Source organism: Haemorhous mexicanus, chromosome 6 (assembly GCF_027477595.1).
Source record: "Haemorhous mexicanus isolate bHaeMex1 chromosome 6, bHaeMex1.pri, whole genome shotgun sequence".
NCBI classification, from domain to species: Eukaryota; Metazoa; Chordata; class Aves; order Passeriformes; family Fringillidae; genus Haemorhous; species Haemorhous mexicanus.
Window position 1 is genome coordinate 6,513,663 of NC_082346.1, and position 18,884 is coordinate 6,532,546.

The 18,884-nt window shown below is 39.6% G+C and overlaps 1 protein-coding gene across 3 annotated transcripts in view; it reads left to right on the forward strand.

The window, feature by feature from the left end:
- ANO3 (anoctamin 3) overlaps nucleotides 1-18,884 on the forward strand; it is a 120,858-nt gene that overhangs the window by 90,057 nt on the left and 11,917 nt on the right. For all 3 annotated transcript variants that reach the window (XM_059848391.1, XM_059848389.1, XM_059848390.1), the window contains 7 exons: nucleotides 10,091-10,173; nucleotides 11,066-11,206; nucleotides 11,562-11,726; nucleotides 12,740-12,776; nucleotides 14,798-14,909; nucleotides 16,089-16,146; nucleotides 17,659-17,756. In XM_059848391.1, coding sequence (XP_059704374.1) covers nucleotides 10,091-10,173; nucleotides 11,066-11,206; nucleotides 11,562-11,726; nucleotides 12,740-12,776; nucleotides 14,798-14,909; nucleotides 16,089-16,146; nucleotides 17,659-17,756 — 694 coding nt within the window. The remainder of the gene's footprint in view (nucleotides 1-10,090; nucleotides 10,174-11,065; nucleotides 11,207-11,561; nucleotides 11,727-12,739; nucleotides 12,777-14,797; nucleotides 14,910-16,088; nucleotides 16,147-17,658; nucleotides 17,757-18,884) is intronic.

Sequence of the window (18,884 nt, forward strand, 5' to 3'; positions counted from 1 at the left end):
TTGGGGTGAAACAATGACAATTTTCCTAAATAGCAAGGTCCTCCCTGTGGTTTGGCCAGTATACCATTCCAAGCTCTGTCTCCACAAATTAAAAATATCCCTGTGGGTAATTTCTTCGGGGCAGTGATATTACTGCCGTTGCATCGGCTATAAAGCTGCTTATGCACTATTCCTGATTCCAGGGATGAATCTAGGGTATCCCATTTCCCTCTATTCTGATTAAGATCCTGGGAGTCTAAGGGCTCAAAACTGATCCAATTGCCCTTTAAGGTGTTAGTCATACTGGCGTTTGCACTTCCAAAGAGATCCAACTCCTCAGGAGGAGAGTGCAAGGTGGTATTAAGTGACAGAATTATTTGACATTGATGGTAGCCATCATTTTGTGTAGGGTTTGTAGGGTCTGTAATCGTCGAAAGGTTTTTGCGCAAGGTTTGATTATCTATGAGACCACAAAACTCCTTGGGAGACCACACAGGCAGGCCCACTAAACACGTTCGAAAGGGGTTAGTGACTCCTCCTAAGCTAAGACAAAGCGATGATTGATTAGTTTGATTAGCAAGCGTTATCCGTATATTGTCTCTTGGCTGATTAAAGCTCGTTACTCCTACTACCCCAGCTATCACAGCACTAAGCAACACAACAAAAATAAGCTTCATTTTTCCCTCTTATTTTTCTTCTTTTTCCTTTTAATCTTCAGCGTCCCTAACTGTTGTAATTTTAGATCCTGTAATTTTCTTAAGCATTGATCCAATTCTTCATCGGGACCCCCCTTAATGGGCCCTACTACAGAATGCTGTGTTAAGGGCACCAACTTTCTACACCTTGCAGATGCAATATAGGACCTACTTTGAGCTTTAACCCTTTTTACAATATGATTTAATTCCCACCGATAGTAAGCCAAAATCTTTTGTTCACGCACTTCAAAAAGATTTAAAGCCGAACCTATGTCCAGTCTTGTTTGTTCCCTCAGCTCCCTTTGCCAGCTATCAAAACAATGGTCATACCAACACGTACCACACCACAATTGCCGGATCAAGGACTGCTCTATCCAAAAGGTCTTACAGCAGCCCCCACAATACAATGCCACCCAAGCAGCACAACATGAACAATTACAAACAAGACAGTTCTGGCCTGCTGGGCCCCTTATGTAAAAAGATGACAGCGATTCAATAGTTTCAGTCAGCTCCTTAGTAGTTTGGCAGTGTGTCACGGCCCTGTCGATTGCCTTCGAGTGTCCCTTCAGCTGTATCAGTAGTGGCCGTAGGATCACTGGCAGCTTCTCCTCTAGTCGCTTCTTGTCCACTTCTGTCAGATTGCCCACCAACTGCTGCATTGAGAACAGGTTTAGTCCGCTTTGCGGGTACCCACACAGCTCCTGCAGGGGTAGAAACACAGAGATATCCCCTTCCCCAAAACAGGACCTTAGCAGGATCCTTCCACAACCCTGTCTTGGGGTCCCTGTATCTTACCCATACTTCTTTTTCCTGCTCAGTAACCTCACTTGACTTACAATGCAGTTCTGCTCGGGGTTGTCCTGCATCCCCAAATACACACAAATGATTGATCACAAACAAACTTTTTAACAACCTTGCCTGGGGGTCGGTCACCCGTTCATGTTTGGCTAGATACCTTTTCAGGGTACCATTAGCCCTTTCAATAGTAGCTTGTCCTGTCGGGGAATTTGGGATGCCTGTAATATGTTCAATCCCCCAATTCTTTAAAAATTTCTCTATCCTCTGACTGATATAAGCAGGACCATTATCCGTCTTAATTCTTTTTGGCGTCCCCATTACTGCAAAACAACTGTACAAATGTCTTTCCACGTGTATTGCTTTTTCTCCTGTCTGTGCTGTTGCCCAAATATATTTGCTGTAGGTATCAATAGACACATGCACATATTTTAGCCTACCAAAACTGGAGACATATGTAACATCCATTTGCCATAACTCATTTGATTGCAAGCCTCGCGGGTTTACTCCCATGCCTAGACCACCACCCCCATTGTGGTGGCTGCAAATTGGACAGGCCCTAACAATAGCTTTTGCTTCTGCCAGTGTCACCTTGAATTCTCGAGTTAGGCCTTTTGCATTTTGATGAAACATGGAGTGAGCTTCCCTTGCTAGCTGTTGACTTGACATGGGTGTGCTCTGCACCACAGCAACCAATCTATCTGCTCTATCATTCCCTTCCCCTAGACCAACATTCCACTTGTGGCTTCTAACATGAATCACAGCATAAGCATGCTCCCTTGATCTTGTGGCCTTTTTTAGCTGTACTAGCAATTCGTACAGTCTCTGATTTTGTACCCCCTTTATGGAGGAATCTTCAATTCTAGCTACAACCCCAGCAACATACAAAGAGTCTGTAACAATATTCAGTGGTCCTTTAAGTTGTGATATTGCCCATACTACTGCCAAAAGTTCCATAGTCTGTAAACTGTCCACTGCCTCTGCCTGTAAGATCTGATATTTCCATGATCCTTTCTCCTGCCAAGTTATTGTGGCAGTTCTTGACTTCCTGCCAGCATCTGTAAATGCAGTAATAGCACCTGCAATAGGGGAACTTTCTTGCTTCGGGCGAGTAATCCAGTCCCATTCCCCTATCCACTGAACCGGAGCCGGTCGAAGCTTTCCTGTTTCAATAGGACAGCATGCACCTAAAAGTGCCTCCTGTAGTTCTTCCGAATTGTTCAGGTACCAGTCTAAGGTATCTTTTTTCATTGGTATCCTGATTACTGCTGGTTCAGTTCCCGCTACTTGTAACATTCTCTCCCTGCCTTTCTTTATTAAGTCTGCTAACATTTCGATTTTTTGAAAAAGAGTTTTACTCTGTTGTAACGCAGGGGAAATCCATTCCAATACCCTTATCTCCCCTGTTTTCTTTTGCAACTGAGATAGTGCACTGAGAAGGTATTTTGGACCGTTCCAAATGGTTAAGTCTATTGCCAACTCTGGATCATGCCGATGGACCTGTCCTTGGGTAACACAGTCCATTATTTGCTGAAGGGCATTTTCCTGTTCTGGAGTAGCACGGATTGGACGCGTCGGGTCTGTACCCTTAAGAAGCGGACGTATTTCATCCAATAATTCGTTCGGTATCCCAACAATTGGCTTTAACCACTGAAGATCACCCAATAGTTTCTGAGCCTCATTCAAAGTTGTAGGCTTTGTCTGCAGCTGCAACTTTTGGGGTTTAACTATCTGTTTGGACATGGACCATCCCAAGTATTTCCATGGAGCCGTTGTCTGAATTTTCTCAGGGGCTATAACAAGAGAGTACTGTGCTAGTGTTGCCCGTATTTCCCGAATTTGCTGTTCTGTGAAAGGTGTAGGTTGGGCAAACAGTATATCATCCATATAGTGATAAATTACTGTGCTTAGCCACTGTTTCCTTAAAGGTTGTAATGCAGAGTCAACATAGATTTGACATAAGCTAGGGCTATTGCGCATTCCCTGTGGCAGTACTGTCCACTCAAACCTTTGATCAGGCCCTTCCCTATTAATGGCAGGTAGCGTAAATGCAAATCGCCTCATGTCCTGTGGGTGAAGTGCAATAGTGAAAAAACAATCCTTTAGGTCAATAATTAGTAGTGGCCAATCCTTTGGAATCATTGCAGGGTTAGGTAATTCTGGCTGTAATGCACCCATAGGTTCCATTTGATCATTAACAGCCCGCAAATCGTGGAACAGTCTATACTTCCCAGATTTCTTCTTTATCACAAAAATTGGAGTATTCCAGGGACTAGTAGATAGCCGCAGGTGTCCCTGCTCAAATTGTTCCGTTACCAATTGATGAGCATGTTGAAGACTTCCCTCTTTTAAAGGCCATTGCTTAACCCATACCGGGGTGTTAATTGTCCAGGTAATGGGAATCGGGAAAGTCCAAGCAATGGCTATTACCCCAAAGGGTGTTCATTAGTTAAGACCACTCCCAACTGAGCCAGGATGTCCCGCCCTATGAGGCACTTGCACGGTAGGCGGCAATTGCACATTGAAAAAATAGCTGTTAGCTGTTTTCCATCTATGTGAACCCGGAGAGGAGAACAACTCGCCAGGGTTAAACCTCCAATCCCGATCACTGTGGTGGCTGCTGGTTGCAAGGGCCAGTGTTGAGGCCAACAACTAGTGCTGATAATGCTAGAGTCCGCTCCAGTGTCTAACAAGCCTGAGAATGACCTTTTCTGTCCTTGAAATTCCACTTCCACTCCTTTCCTGGGTCTCTCAGAAAGATTCAGAGTCAGCAAGGTGAGATCTCCAGTGGACCCAAAACTCTTTTCAACCCTCTCTTGTCCTTTTATTGTTTGTAATCCCTTAGTCATTTGCTCCAGTGGCACCAATTGAGCAATTCTCTGTCCTTTATTAATTTGGAGTGGTGGGAAAGGTGTATGCACCATAACCACAATTTTTCCTGTATAACCCGCATCAATGACACCAGGTAAAACAAATAATCCAAGCATAGACGCAGATGACCTCCCTAAGAGCAAAGCACCCACCGTTCGACCCTGTATAACAACAGGTCCCTGAATCCCCGTCGGGATTTTTTGTGGGTGTGGAGTCATCAGCGTAACCTCTACTGCCACTGCCACGTCCAGGCCGAGGCTTCCTGTGGTGGCGGGTTGGAGACAGGGGAGGTTGGTAGTGCTGCAGCGACGCCTTGTGTCGGAGCGCGGCCACTGCAATTCGCGCTCCTGGAGGAGTTTCCCGACTTCCGCTGACAAGCCCCTGTATTGTGTGTATTCGAGCGGCATTTCTGGCACCAGATCCCTGTTGCTCGGCATTCCCAAAGCATGTGACCCATGCCTCCGCATTGGTAACATCTCATCCGATTTCCTGTCGGAGCTGGGGTAAGTGCAGCTGACGCTTGAAGGGGTGCAAGGGCAGCTAACACCTGATTCTGAGAAGCCTTTGCTTGTTCTTGATAGCATCTACCAAATGGACTTGTGATCCTACCGGCATCTGTGCCATTCTTTCTAGTGCTTCTTCTATGGTCCAGTTTGCACCTAGTGTATTAATTACACTCCTTGTAGCTGAATTACAATTCTGAAGAGCACATTGTTTCAACAAAGCCCCTCTCATATACTCGGGTACCCCTGCCTTCTCAATCACAGCAGCAGCTTTATCTATAAATGAACCGAACGATTCCTCCCGGCCCTGCTTAATTCCCATATACACGGGTACTCCTCCCGGTTCCTTCACTCTATCTATTGCTAATCTAACCAACCTCATTGCCTCTCGGCACTTGTCCGGTCCAATCAGAGCCTGTGCTTCAGTGCGAAGAAATGCTCCTAAACCCATAAGCTCATCCACAGTCACCCCATGGAGAGGGTCTCCTGGCTGCCGCTGTATTGCTACACACTCATTAACAAGCGCCTGCCAATGTGCATTAAATAAAAGTTGTTGATGCTGAGTGAAAATCAACTTCACTATCCCTCTGCAATCAGCAGGCAAAAGTACCTGAGTATTCCAAACATAATCCAACATCTGTCTCGCTGGTTCACTAGTTACCCCAAACTGACTAACAGTGATTGTTGCTAGTAATCCTCCACCAGCCTGTGCCTGGAAGGTCACCGGGCATGCTAGCTGGGTTGCTGCACTAACTGCACTGTCATCCCCTCTCTCCAAGCCATCTTTCGCCAGCGCAGCCCAAGCCTCCCTTCGCTCCCTGGCAATGGCCTCCGCTAGGTCGCTTTCCGCCCCAGGGATTGGCTCATTACCCTGCGGGAATTCAGCAGTGAGTGGCCTTGGCCATGGCCCCTGCTCTTCGGGAGGTGCAGAAGGCTCACAAGCAACCTCAGGACCGGCTCTGGTAGAAGGCGATGGTGGAGGCGGCAGGACCACCTTTGTGAACACAGGGGGTAAAGGAGTGGTCTGATCCTGATCACTCCCATAACTCCTATTCTTGGTGTGAGCGGCAGATGCCTGCTCAGCTGCTTTCTTTTCTGCCTGATGCTGCAGAAGCTCATTGTGTACCACCCTCCAAAGCTTTCCCAACTTTCTAGCCGTCTTATCGTCCTCTAATGTAGCCTCCCATAATAAATCCCCGAATTTGCGCCACTCTCTCAACTCATGTACAGTATGAGGATTTGCAAAAACTCCCTTGGCATACCTATATGCTAAAAGCCCCGGTAACTCCTTTTGCAAATCTATCTCCTTAACCTGCCACTTTTGTAAAAAAGTGGTAAATAAATCATATGCTGCTTGCCTTTCCATACCTAATTCGTCAGCGCTGTTGCAGCCCCTCAAGGTCTCGGCAGCACGTATCGACCAGGCTTGTATATAGGGACACCCAGGGCACGGCGTGTCTTAACTCTTCTTTTTCGCGCATTTTTGCCGTCCCGGCTGCTTCGGGACCCGACCCGGTCGTTGCTCGTCCATGGTGTCTGGCAAGGATCACGTCGTAGGGGTCACCATTTGACGGAGTCGACGGGAGACAAGCACATCCGATGATGATCAACAAGTCTCAATTTATTGATTTAACATGCGTGCTCTTATGACAGTGATAATAAGGCTCATACATATTGCAAAACTAAAGCTCACTATTGGTTCGCTATAAAAGGTCAGCTCAACCTTTGCTATCAGATACTCAGAATGCCTATGTTTTCTCCCCTCATTAGCTGGTCTCTGCTTCTGCATCCTGTTATCGTATAACTTCCTGCTCAAGGACACTCTGGCCCTGCCAAAGGCCCCCCACCAAATGCCCATTGCTTTACCAGCTGTATTTTATCATGTCCCTTCTCTTCAAGCCACGTCTCCACAAAACTCTCCACAGAGAGGTGATCAGAGTAAGTAGAAGTGAAACAAGGAAGGCCAAGGCCCATCTGAAATTAAATCTGGGCAAGGATGTAAAGGACAAGAAAGGCTTATCCATAACAAAAGGAAAACTAAGAATCACATGGCCCATTACTAAGTGTAGGGAGGCCCTTGTAGCTGAAGACACAGAAGAGGCAGAGCTACTGAGCATCTTCTTTGCATTGGTCTATCGCTGTCATGATCAGCCCCGGGAATCTCTGTCCCAGCTGCCCAGGGTAAAAGAAGCTCAGTTTCCTTGCTCAAGCACGATTGGGTTAGAGAACACTTAGACAAACTTGACATCCACAAGTACATGGGCCTTGACAGGATGTATCCATGAGTGCTGAAAGAGTTGTCAGACACCATAGCTAGGCTGTTCACAAACACCTTTGAAAGGTCTTAGTTATCAGAAGAGGTGCCCAAATACTGAAAGGAAGCAAATCTCATCCCAATTTCCAAGTGAAAGAAGGAGGACCCTGGAAACTGCTTAACAATCAGACTCACTTCAATCCCAGAGAGCTGTAATCATTGGTACAGGGTCTGGCTGGAGGCCTGTCACTGGTGGTGTCCCCCAAGGTTCAATACTGGTCCCGGTATTTTGTAACTTACTCGTCAGTGATTTGGACCAAGGGGCAGATGCCCCCCCTCAGCATGATTGCTGATGACACAAAGATGGGAGAAATGGCCCCAGAGTGCTGTGCATCCCTTCAGAGGGACCTCGACAGGCTGGAGAGATGGACAGAGAGGAACTGTGTCAAATTCAACAGAGGGAAATGCAGGGTCCTGCACCTGGGGAGGAACAAGTCCATGCACCTGCACAGGCTGACCTGCTGGGAAGCAGCTCTGTGGAAAAGGAGCAGGGGGTCCTGGTGGATGACAAATTCTCCATGGGCCAGCAGTGTGCCCTGTGGGCAATGAGGCCAGTGGGGTCCTGGGGTGCATTAGGGAGAATGCTGCCAGCAGGTCAAGGGGGGTGATCCTGCCCCTGTGCCCAGCCCTGGTGAGGCACATCTGGAGAACTGTGTCCTGCTTTGGGCTCCTCATGTCAAGAAAGACAAGGAGCTCCTAGAGTTGTTGAAAGGCTAAGGGAGCTGGGCCTGTTCATCCTTGAGAGATGACTGCGAGGTAATCTCATCAATGTATTTGGGTATCTGAAAGAAAGGTGTTAAGAGGATGGAGCTAGAATCTGCTTAGTGCCAAACAATAGGACAAGATGCAATGAGCAGAAACTAATGCACAGTAATTTTCACCTGAATCTGAGGAAGGACTTCTCTCCTGCTTGCTTTGGAAGAGGTTGCTCAGAGAGGTTGGGGAGTGTCCCTCATTGGAGATATTCAAGAACTGCCTGGATGCAGTTGTGTACCATATGCTCTTGGATGACCATCCTTGAACAGGGAGGTTAGACCAGATGATCCACTCCCTTCCAGTCTTATCCATTTCATGATTCTGGAACAAAAGCTTCATTTTGTAAGAAAATTCCATGGTTCTATAAACAGACCTCATACTTAGAAGGGAATAATTCAAAACCACGTTGATAACTCAAATCCACATTGCTATGGAGTGAGGTCATCAAACATACATGGATGGTATTTTCAAGGCAATGTTTTCTGGGCAGACAGCAATTCTAAGAGCATGCTAAAGATTTATGCTGCCTTCTGAAGAATTAGAATTTTTACAATTAACCTGGAAAGTTGATGGATAATGTTTTGTGGCCTTGAGCTGTGAGTGTCATATGAATGTTGCCAGGAGCAAATTGAAAGCTAAATCAGTCTAGAGGTTATGAATGAGGCTGAATTTGTGTGTAAACTTCTTTTGCAGTACAAGACTGGAAACTGTGTATTAGGCATTAATTTTTCAAATGTTAGATTGAGAAGAATGAGAAAACCTCACCTTGAAGTCACATGATGGTAGTAGGTCTGCTGTTCAGCATATGCTGTTCAGTAAGGTTTTGGTGAGGGGTATTTTTTCTATATATGAAACAGGTTGGGATCATCCAGTTTTTAACTCCCACACATGAGCTCTGATATGACAGCAAAGTAAATTCTATAATTAGTTATTCTTCAGCATCATTAATTATTTGGATGTCCATGTACATGGGTACTTTACCACCTGAATGAAGGAGATTTATACATCTGAAGGCTGACAAAAGTAACTTCTTTCTTTTGTTATCAAGCCTTTCCTACTTTCCTATGCTTTTTCCTATGAGTGATTCTTTAGAAGGTTTGTGTTTTGTTGTTTTTCTTTTTTTGTTTTTTTTTTAGTGTGTTTTTTTGTTTGTATTTGTTTTGTTTTGGGCGGGGGGCAGAGAGAATAAGGGCTGGTTTTATTAATTTGTTCATTTGGGTTTTTTAATCGAGTTGTGTATTATCCCCAGCTTAGCTTCGTTGTATGTAACATTGTTAAGAGCAATGTGAAGAGCATATACTATATAAATAAGTAATGTATAATTATTTAGATATAGGTATAATATATATACCTAATTATGATAACTAATTATGTATCAAGTATGTATAGAAACCCAAAAAGATATTAAACATAGTACAGAAATATAGATAAACCATCCTGTTTATTTTGAGTTACAAATCCTTCTTCTGAGCAGTCGGCTTTCTAGAAGGAAGCAAATTTTCTTACTTCCTCTTTGAATTCATTGTTTTTCGAGGAATAATTGGACAATTCTATGTTTTGTCAGGAGTCACACCTAAACAAGATGTCTTATCCTCAGTGGCAGACTACAGTGTTTTGGAACTTCGGAGTTATTTATTAGGTGTAATTATCTTATCCAAACCCCTAAGTGCATGGAAAATCTGATTATGGTCTCACACCTAGATTAGAAATAATTGTCTAAAGAATTATTCTAGTAGCAAGACTGCTACAGTATAAAACTGGTATATCTGGGAAAGAAGTTCCCAGCTGTACCATTTGAGCTGAATAAAAGGAGATAGCTCTTGTCTCTTTATTAATAGATATCATTGTGTATGTGTTTCCTTGTTTCTTCAAGAGAAGATTCTATGTTTTGAATAAAATGAAAAGCGAAATGATGAATTTAAAGGGATGGCAATGTCTTATGTTGACAGGTACCTATCTCTGTTCAGCTACTGCAGACAACAAAAATATGTTTCTTAAATAAACATTGTTCAGTACTGTTTTAAAAACAGGGATTATCCTGAAGCTACTTAGAGTTTTCAGATTCTACAAGGAAAACTGTCAGAAAGTGGCTAATGATAATGTTACATTGCTGATTTTCTTGAGATCTGCATGGCCCCTTTCCCCCCCTGTAGTTAAAGTACAGTTGTTTTCCACAGCAACAGTCTTTCTAGAGTTTTGGAAAAGACGGAGAGCTGTATTGACTTATGATTGGGACCTCATAGACTGGGAAGATGAAGAGGTAAGAAGAAACAGAAGTTTACATGTAAACCATGTTATCAGCATGGTTAAAGTCTGAGTATCAATCCATATTGTATGTTAAACATCTGAGTTTGTCCTTCAGATCATATTTGTATTTATAGCACTAGTTGCAGAATACAAAGGTGTGCTTGAGATTGTACAAGGATACTTCGCCTTTTTCAACTAACATTATAATTCCAAATATAATTCTACATTTATTAAAAGTAGCCTTGGAAAACCTGAGTGCAAATACTTCTTGTACAGGGGACAGGATCTGCTTCTGATGTCAGCATAGATGCCTTTCAGTTCCATGGTTTCTTGTTCTGGAAATTCTTGATCATGCAAAAAAATAGGACCAAGACAAGCAACAAGACAGAAACTAGATTTTGTATCCTTGGAGAGGTATATCTTATCCTTGAACATTCTGCTATCAGCTTCAGCAATAACAAATTTTTTTTATTCCATAAATTACTAGTCAGCATAGCTGTAGTTTATCTGTATTGGTGATTTAATTGCAGTTTAAGTCAGTAGACTTCACTTGTTTTACAGCTTTCTGTGGATCGGTAGATAAAAGCTGGTGGCTATTTTGATTAAATGCTCTCATAACACAAACAGCACCATTATAATTGACCCTAATTTATAGTTTTGTTACCAATTTTTGCAATCTAGTGTCTAAGTCAGCAATATGACCCATGATTCTTGATAACATCCTCACGTAGTGGGGAAGGCTCCTGTGGTTTTTGTTCTTTGGATTTTCAAAAGAACAAATTATTTAGGTATTTGAGTTGCAGCATTATGAAAAATGACCTGTATCAGTATAATGTTCTACATGTATGTCTGATCCTTGAGAGAAATAAGTAATACAACAAATGGAATCCACCCTGTCATTCCAGGAAGAGCTGCGTCCCCAGTTTGAAGCTAAATATTCCCAAGTGGAAAGAGTAAATCCCATCACAGGAAAACCTGAACCTTTTCAGCCTTTCCCTGATAAGCTCAGTCGACTGATGGTGTCTGTCTCAGGAATATTCTTCATGGTGATGTTTAATAATATTAGAACTGTTGTATTGTAATCATCTTACTCTGATATAAATAGTAACTCAGCATGAGTGCATTCATTAAGATTAGTGGATTTACGTAACATAGGCAAAACTTACTGTCTGCCTTACTGCTTGTTCAGGGATTTCTTTGTTTCCCAAGATGGAATATAGTTATATTGGAAAATAGCAGTAAAGAAATGTTGTAACTCATCTTGGTTTTTTGTTCTCTCAAATTCTGCTCTCCAAAACAAATATCAGTCTTGAAAACACTTGTTTTATTATTTCAGCAGATATAATTTCAGATGTGATTCCTTTTGTTCTAATACCTCTGCTCATAAATACATACCTATAGATTTCACTGGTCCTTACTGCAGTGTTTGCAGTTGTGGTGTATCGACTGGTAGCCATGGAGCAGTTTGCTTCTTTCAAGTGGTATTTCATCAAGAAGTATTGGCAGTTTGCAACATCTGGCACTGGAGTCTGTATCAATTTTATGATCATCATGTCACTCAATGTCGTAAGTCTTCTGTTCTTTTAAAGAAGCAATTAATTTAAGAGGGTTATTTTAAAAAGCTTACTGTATTAGAAATATGTATTAGAAATATACATGTTCATGCTTTTTCATGTAGCAGTGTCTGAAGCTGGTATTGCAGTGGATTTTTCTCCTCTGTTGCAGTGTTTGTTGATGTTTTTCTCTAATTCCTCCTTAATTTGTCACTGCACATCTTCGCTTATGTCACCAAGTCACAGCGGTGTAGATTGCTGCTTTTTATAGTTGTATTTTTTTGATATTACCTTTTGCAGTAGATCTCTAATTGGAGATGTAATTCTAATTTGAACTTCATTATTTTCTTGGCTAAGAATTTGGTTTCTAGATTGTTTTTGATTAATGACTTCTTATTAAAACACAGCTGTGATATCAGTGTTGCACAGTTCTAGAATCACTGTGTTATATGATTTTGGTGTTAAGTTTTTTCTGTTACGTAACAGCACAATCATTTGCTCTTATAGCATTACATGGACAGAAACTCTATTATTTCAGCTGCATTATTATTTATCATCTTTCTGTTCCCATGCAAGCACAAACAGATAAAAAGGAATAATAACCCAGCAAACACTGGCTTTTAGTTCTCTTAAGGAATTGGACTCGCTGCAATAAGAAATAATTCTTCCAATCAGAGTCCTCTAGTTATTTCTGTTATTATGTATGATCACTCCACATCATAAAATGTATATGCAAGTGAACAAGCAAAGCTATCAAAAATAACTTGCTATTTTTAGTATACTGAAGAAAATAGATTTCAGAGTTGCCTGGGGCTAAATGACATTTAAAATAAAGACTAGAGATGGTCAATATATAGAGAGAAAAGCTTTCAGTACAGGGCTGATATCCTCAGCAAAGGAAAACTGTACTGTGATACCTTGATGCTATAGAGCAAGACAATACCATGCTTTGATACTTGTCAATGTGGATTTGTCATCTCTACAGCCAGGATATCCTATACGTACACCATTTCATTTCTTTTTTAGGTGTATGAAAAAGTTGCCTATCTTCTGACAGATTTAGGTATGTAGGTCTTTACTAATGATATGTTTCGTGCTGGCTGTGGCATATGCTTTTATAGTATACTTCATTATTTACCTTCAAAGAAGTGTTTTGAAAACTTGATCTGTGAAGTACATTTCTGGCATTTCCCTAAGCAAGTGAGAAATATCACAGAAAGAAAATACATTATTATTTCAGTAAGGAAATAAAATAAAACTAAGGAAATTATTATTGTAATTTTAATATTTTGTGGTATACATTGAAAAATAGTAATCTTATTTTGGAATGAAAGTCAAAACTTATTATTTCTTAGCATGCTAAAGGGTTTTTTCTATTTTCCCCAAATGCTTGTTTTATTTTTTATTAATTTTTAGGTTGATCTTTCAGATGGAAAAAATGGGTTAAGGTAAAATTAAGTTGTCCCAGATAAAAATGTTAAGTCATGAATTTTATAGTAGCTCCAATTCTGTAACATTAGAATTTTATACTGAAGCCTCTAGTCATTATTCAATTACAGACATAAAGCTTTCTAGCTTATAGAAAACAAGAAAGCAAAGACAGAATTTAAGATCTCTGGCTGTGTCAATGTGTAATTGTTTAGTGTTTCATTTTACATGCTCACTTTTAGCCCATGTCAAAATATGCAAGTGATCTTGTCTTGTTTAAATACCAGCTGGCTGCTTAAATTCCACAGCTCCCTCGTTTGGTTAAAGTATTAAATGAGGTGCACAAATCTTTATAGCGCTTCACCTAACAGGCAGCAGAACAGGCTATAAAAATTCAGAATTTATAGCTAACTTACTCAAATTCTTGAAATATTTTAACGTATTCTTTCATATAAAAATATTTCTATTCCCTTTAAAGTATTTTGTATTGTTATGGGTCATAGAATGGGAAAGAAAATAATTGTTTAAATGTTTAAGTAGTTTTTTCCCAAAATACATAAAAATTTTTTTTTCAAAAAAGATTTCTTGAATTAAACATTATGGAGCATTAGGTGTTTCAGATAGGTATCTCATTCTTCTTGCTAAGGTGTTTTACATCAGGAAAGGACACCCTTTTGGGAGCAACTGTCCTTATGTAAAGCTAGTAGTATCCTGTATCTTTCTATCCAAATTTAGTCATCAGTAGACCAGAGCAGTTAAGTAGTACAAATTTTGACTGACAAATCCAGGCAGTTTAGACTTACAACTCATATGCTTTTACAACTCATGTGCTTTAAAACTTTTACCAATGTACTACATTCCAAGTTTGATATGTCCATCAAAGATGGATTTTGTAAAAATTAATTTGTAAACATTATCACCAAATTCTAATTCAGACATAAATAATCTTAAGGCAGTGCAGAGCCACACAGAACACTTGTAGCCCTACTACACATTCTACATTTCTTGACAAAAGAAGCCAAGAGGCTCTGTCCTTTCCTCACTGAATTATAAACGGTTTGGCACCCCTCAAGCTTTATGAAAGGGAATTCTTGAGGATGAATTAAGGTTTTATAGAAGTATTTAGAGAGTGAGAAGCTTGGATGAGAAATCAACTAGCTTTTAGGTGACTCTTTGACCTCTGCTTCTCTTGGCTCTACTGATTCCAAGTGCTTTCAGGTTTTTTGGGGGATTGGGTTGGTTTGGGTTTTGTTTGTTTTGGGGTTTTGTTGTTGCTTGGTTGGGTTTTGGTGGTTTTTTGTTTGTTTGTTTGTTTGTTTGTTTGTTTTTTTGTGGTGAGTTTTGTCTTTGAATGAAGATCCTTTAATCTTAAGATAAAGAATTCACACTGGTTTCCAAATTTTTTCCTAGAAGTGAAACAGGTATCTTCCCATAGTGTTATGATTTATTCTGAACCAAGGGGTTCCTATCTTCTTCTTCCACATAGAAACAACGTAGTCTAAGCTGGGACAATGAAAGGAAATCAGTGGCAACATGATGGGGCACGATGACTTAAAACCATCGCTTGTTTTGTTAATATTGACAGATTTGTGAGCAAACCTATGCCTGACACAGTTTCATTTTTGTTTATATAATGTGTATTGTGTCTTTCTGAAGAGCACCCTAGAACAGAATCTGAGTGGGAAAACAGCTTTGCCTTGAAAATGTTCCTCTTCCAGTTTGTCAACTTGAACAGCTCCATCTTCTACATTGCCTTTTTTCTTGGCAGGTAAGTTATGTTTGCCAATTGCACTTAAAAGAAAACTTGCACAGAAGTCAGAGTCTTCACTAATTTTATAGATTTGAAGAAAATACAGGGACAGCTTGAACTGTAAGGTTTAGGTACGAGTTGGTTTCTGGGCATAATTAAAACACTAAATATTTCTAAATGTATGGAAGGGTTGGACCCTTGAAATGTTTACTCATGAAACTAGAGAGTAAAAATTCTACTTTTTTATGGGAATGTACATTACTTTCTTACTAAATAGAAAAGCAGAACTTTTGAAAATGAAGCCAGCCACTTCTTAGACGTGGGTCTGTATTTAGCCCTGTGTTAATAGGATTTATTAATCTTTTCTTGTTTATTCCCCTTGAGTTACATTTCCAATAATGCATTTTTGTAAATAATAAATATTGTCTGGAAAAACTTATACAAGAGCAGGAAGCAGAAATTCTGGCTCCAATTTTTGTGTGTATCTTTAGGTTAGAGCATGAAATACAGCACAGATCTAACCTTGCTTCATACTCAGTTGAATTTGGTAATGGTCACACTTACCATTCCTGCAGAGCCTACAGAACATTTCAGGGTATCTTCTATAAAGTTTTACAGTATAATTTCAGTTCGGGATTGTTTGGAAAAAAACTAACAAAAACAAGCAAAGAAAGAGAAAAAGCCTAGTAAAGACTGTTGGTGAGAATCTGTTGCATTCAGTGGTGTATTCACCATGCAATATCAAAATTTCTGTGTGTATTGCTCTCTCCTGCATCTAATAGGACCAGGCATGGGTTTCTTTATCTCTTTTATAACTTTCATTGAGGTCAGCAAGAGCTGGGATTTGTTTTACAAATCAAGTGTACACTTCACGTGGGCAAGCAGATCCCTGTGCTGCAGTTAATTTCTATTAGTTGTAATGGCTTGCTTGTCTTCTTAGAAGTAGATTAGAGATTGAATAACATCTAAAATCTCTGAAGCTAGGATTTTTATTCAGGACCTAAAAAACGTTTAGGATCACTTACAAAATGATGGTCTTTCTTTGCATTCTGAAACTTCCATATCCTATGGATACCAGATTTTAGTGTGTGTGATTTATTCTGTTGATATTTCCTGAATTAAGTGGATGCTATGAAACAACTATGATACAGGGTGTTTCTGGAATGTCCACTGCAAAACAGAAATTTTATTTTCCAGATTTGCAGGCCGCCCAGGAAAGTACAACAAGCTTTTTAACAGATGGAGGCTGGAAGAGGTAAACAATCCTGTTTTGTGTTCCTGTGATATTTCCATGTGTAAAAAGGAAGTGGCTGAAGCCCAGTTTAAAGATTTTAATATTCCAAGTGCAGCAAATATTAAACTCTTATTTATAGCAAAGGAGAGGATCCAGGAGATGGGTTTTTCCTTCTGTGTTCTCCAGTGTGCTGAGTGACTCTGCCCAAGGCACGCGAGTTCTTTCTGCCTCTGTCTTAGGGAAAAGCCATCAGTAATAGTCCCTTACCTCCCATGCACTGTGACTCCTGTGAGATTGGAATCTCCTGGTACTTGGAATTTTTGGATAGAGGACATAAATATTAACCCATCAGCTTTTTAATCAACTTGATTAATTTCTGTCAGCACAGAAAAAAAAAAATTGATCTGTTGGAATGGGCCTAGAGGAGGGCCACAAAATGAATCAGTGGGCTGGAACAGCTCTCCTATGAAGGCAGGCTGAGTTGGAGATACTCAGCTTGGAGCAGAGAAGGCTCTAAGGAGACATTATTACTGCCTTTCAGTACTTAAAGGTGCTTGAAAGAAAGAAGGAGGACAGACTTTAATAGGGCCTGTTGACAGGGCAAGGATTAATGATTTTAAACTAAGAGAGGCTAGATTTAGACTAGGTGTATGGAAAAGATTTTTTTTAATAATATTTTTTAAATTTATTATTATTAGTAGTAATATGATGAAACACTGGGACAGGTTATCTAGAGAGGTGCTGGATGTCTTATCCCTGAAAACATTCAAAGTCAGGTTGGATGGGACTCCTCTAGTTGAAAATGGCCATACTTATTGAAGAAGTTTGGACTAGATCACCTTAAGGGATCCATACCAACCCAAAATAATCTATAATTTTATAGAGTTCTAAAAGAAGGAAAATAATATTTTCAAAACTTTACTAGAATGTTAGAATTGCAACTTACCAGCATGCTGAAGTTTCTTCTTTTCTCTGAACATCAGATTTCTTCTACTGAAACCACCAAATAAATAAGTAAAATATTATAACTTTGTAGTCAATTGATTGAAAATTAGTTCGTAATTACTTAACATTTTAATATGGCAGTACATATATATATGTATGGCAGTACACACATATATATGTATATAGATACGCACACACACAGAGATATAGATATACATATAGATAACATACCAGTACCAGAAATTCTGCTAATAAATCTTTCTTTAGACTTAGATTATTGTAAAGGAAATATTGCTCCATTTTTTTGAAAGGAGTAAGTTGGTCTAAGTGAAATGGTCTGTATCTTTTATCATATATCTAGCACACATACCTGTAAAATGGGCAATGTGATCTAATATCTAACAGTATGTCTAAAGGTTGTTCAGCTAAAGTCTGGTAATATTTATTTTATTAACATTTCTTTTAATATTTCTGCAGATGGAAACTAGTGTTTTTCAACACACATAATATTTTTATTTACACTCTGAACAAATAAAAGATAAATGAATTCTCTCATTTTAGCTGTTGATCTCTTCCACTTCATTTCAGTGTCATCCTAGTGGCTGCTTGATAGATCTGTGCTTACAAATGGGAGTTATTATGGTTTTAAAACAAATGTGGAACAACTTCATGGAGCTAGGCTATCCGTAAGTTCAGATGTTAAAGTTCATTTTAAAAACAGTAAATATGTGTTAGCATGATTCAGTGCTAGGGAGGAGTGGTTTTATGTTTGGAGAATGTTTTCACTCATTGCACCTCAGATATTGTCACTTTATTCCCAAAGAAAGCATTGTCTTCCACTCTGAGATAAAGATGCTCAGGTAATGTTAAGCATCTCAGTTGTTTATTGGGATTTCATTTTCCATAATACAGAGGTGTTCAGCCTCTGAAATGACTAATGAGCGAAGTGTCTTACACTTCTCTTGAAACTGTAAGAATATGTTTCCTGTAAAATGTTGATCATCAAATATTGATCATCAAATATTGATCAAATTGAATTCTCAACCTTGAAAATATGTTAGAAAGAATTTTGCTCACAACATGCAATTGCAATTGTTCTGCACATGAGCGACAGTGTACTGTATGTTATGGAATAAGGATTTTTGAAATTGAGAAACCTACTTTAACTACCAGGCTTCCTGACTTCTCAGCCAAGCAGGATGTTAACTTTATCTAAAATTTATTTTAGAACATGCTTATATTCTCTTATGGAAACAAATATTTGTTTTGACAAAACCATTGTTTGTAATGTAGGCAACAGTTTATCTTTCAAACAAACAAAAGCTTCTCTTTCAGTAACGAGATCAGGAGCCAAACACTAAAATAGCTTGTGAGAAAAAAGAGCAGCCTTTTTATAAAAATACTCACAAGAAAGTTATTTCCCATCTTTAGTCTCTTTTCCATATTATCTAGAATCAAATAGTAGTCTTTAGTTGGTCCATGTGTCAGTATTAGATAATATTTTTCATTAAAATAACAGTTTAATTCATGAGCATACTATCTCCTTAATATTTATGACTACTTTGGGAAAATATTTTTGCACTTTATGAAGAATAGTCTTAAATATTTCCACATACAGCAACGCCTTTTAAAATGCTTTTTCCTGCTTTAAGAAAATAAGTATTCTATAGAACATCTAGACCTTTAGGTTTGTTCAAAAATATATGTATTCTGCTATTCAGTGTGTTTTACTGTGACGTTGTTACTAGTTCCACTGACCTGGTTTGTCTTTTACAGGATAGAAATAAAGCATTATTAATTTTTTAGTGCTCTTG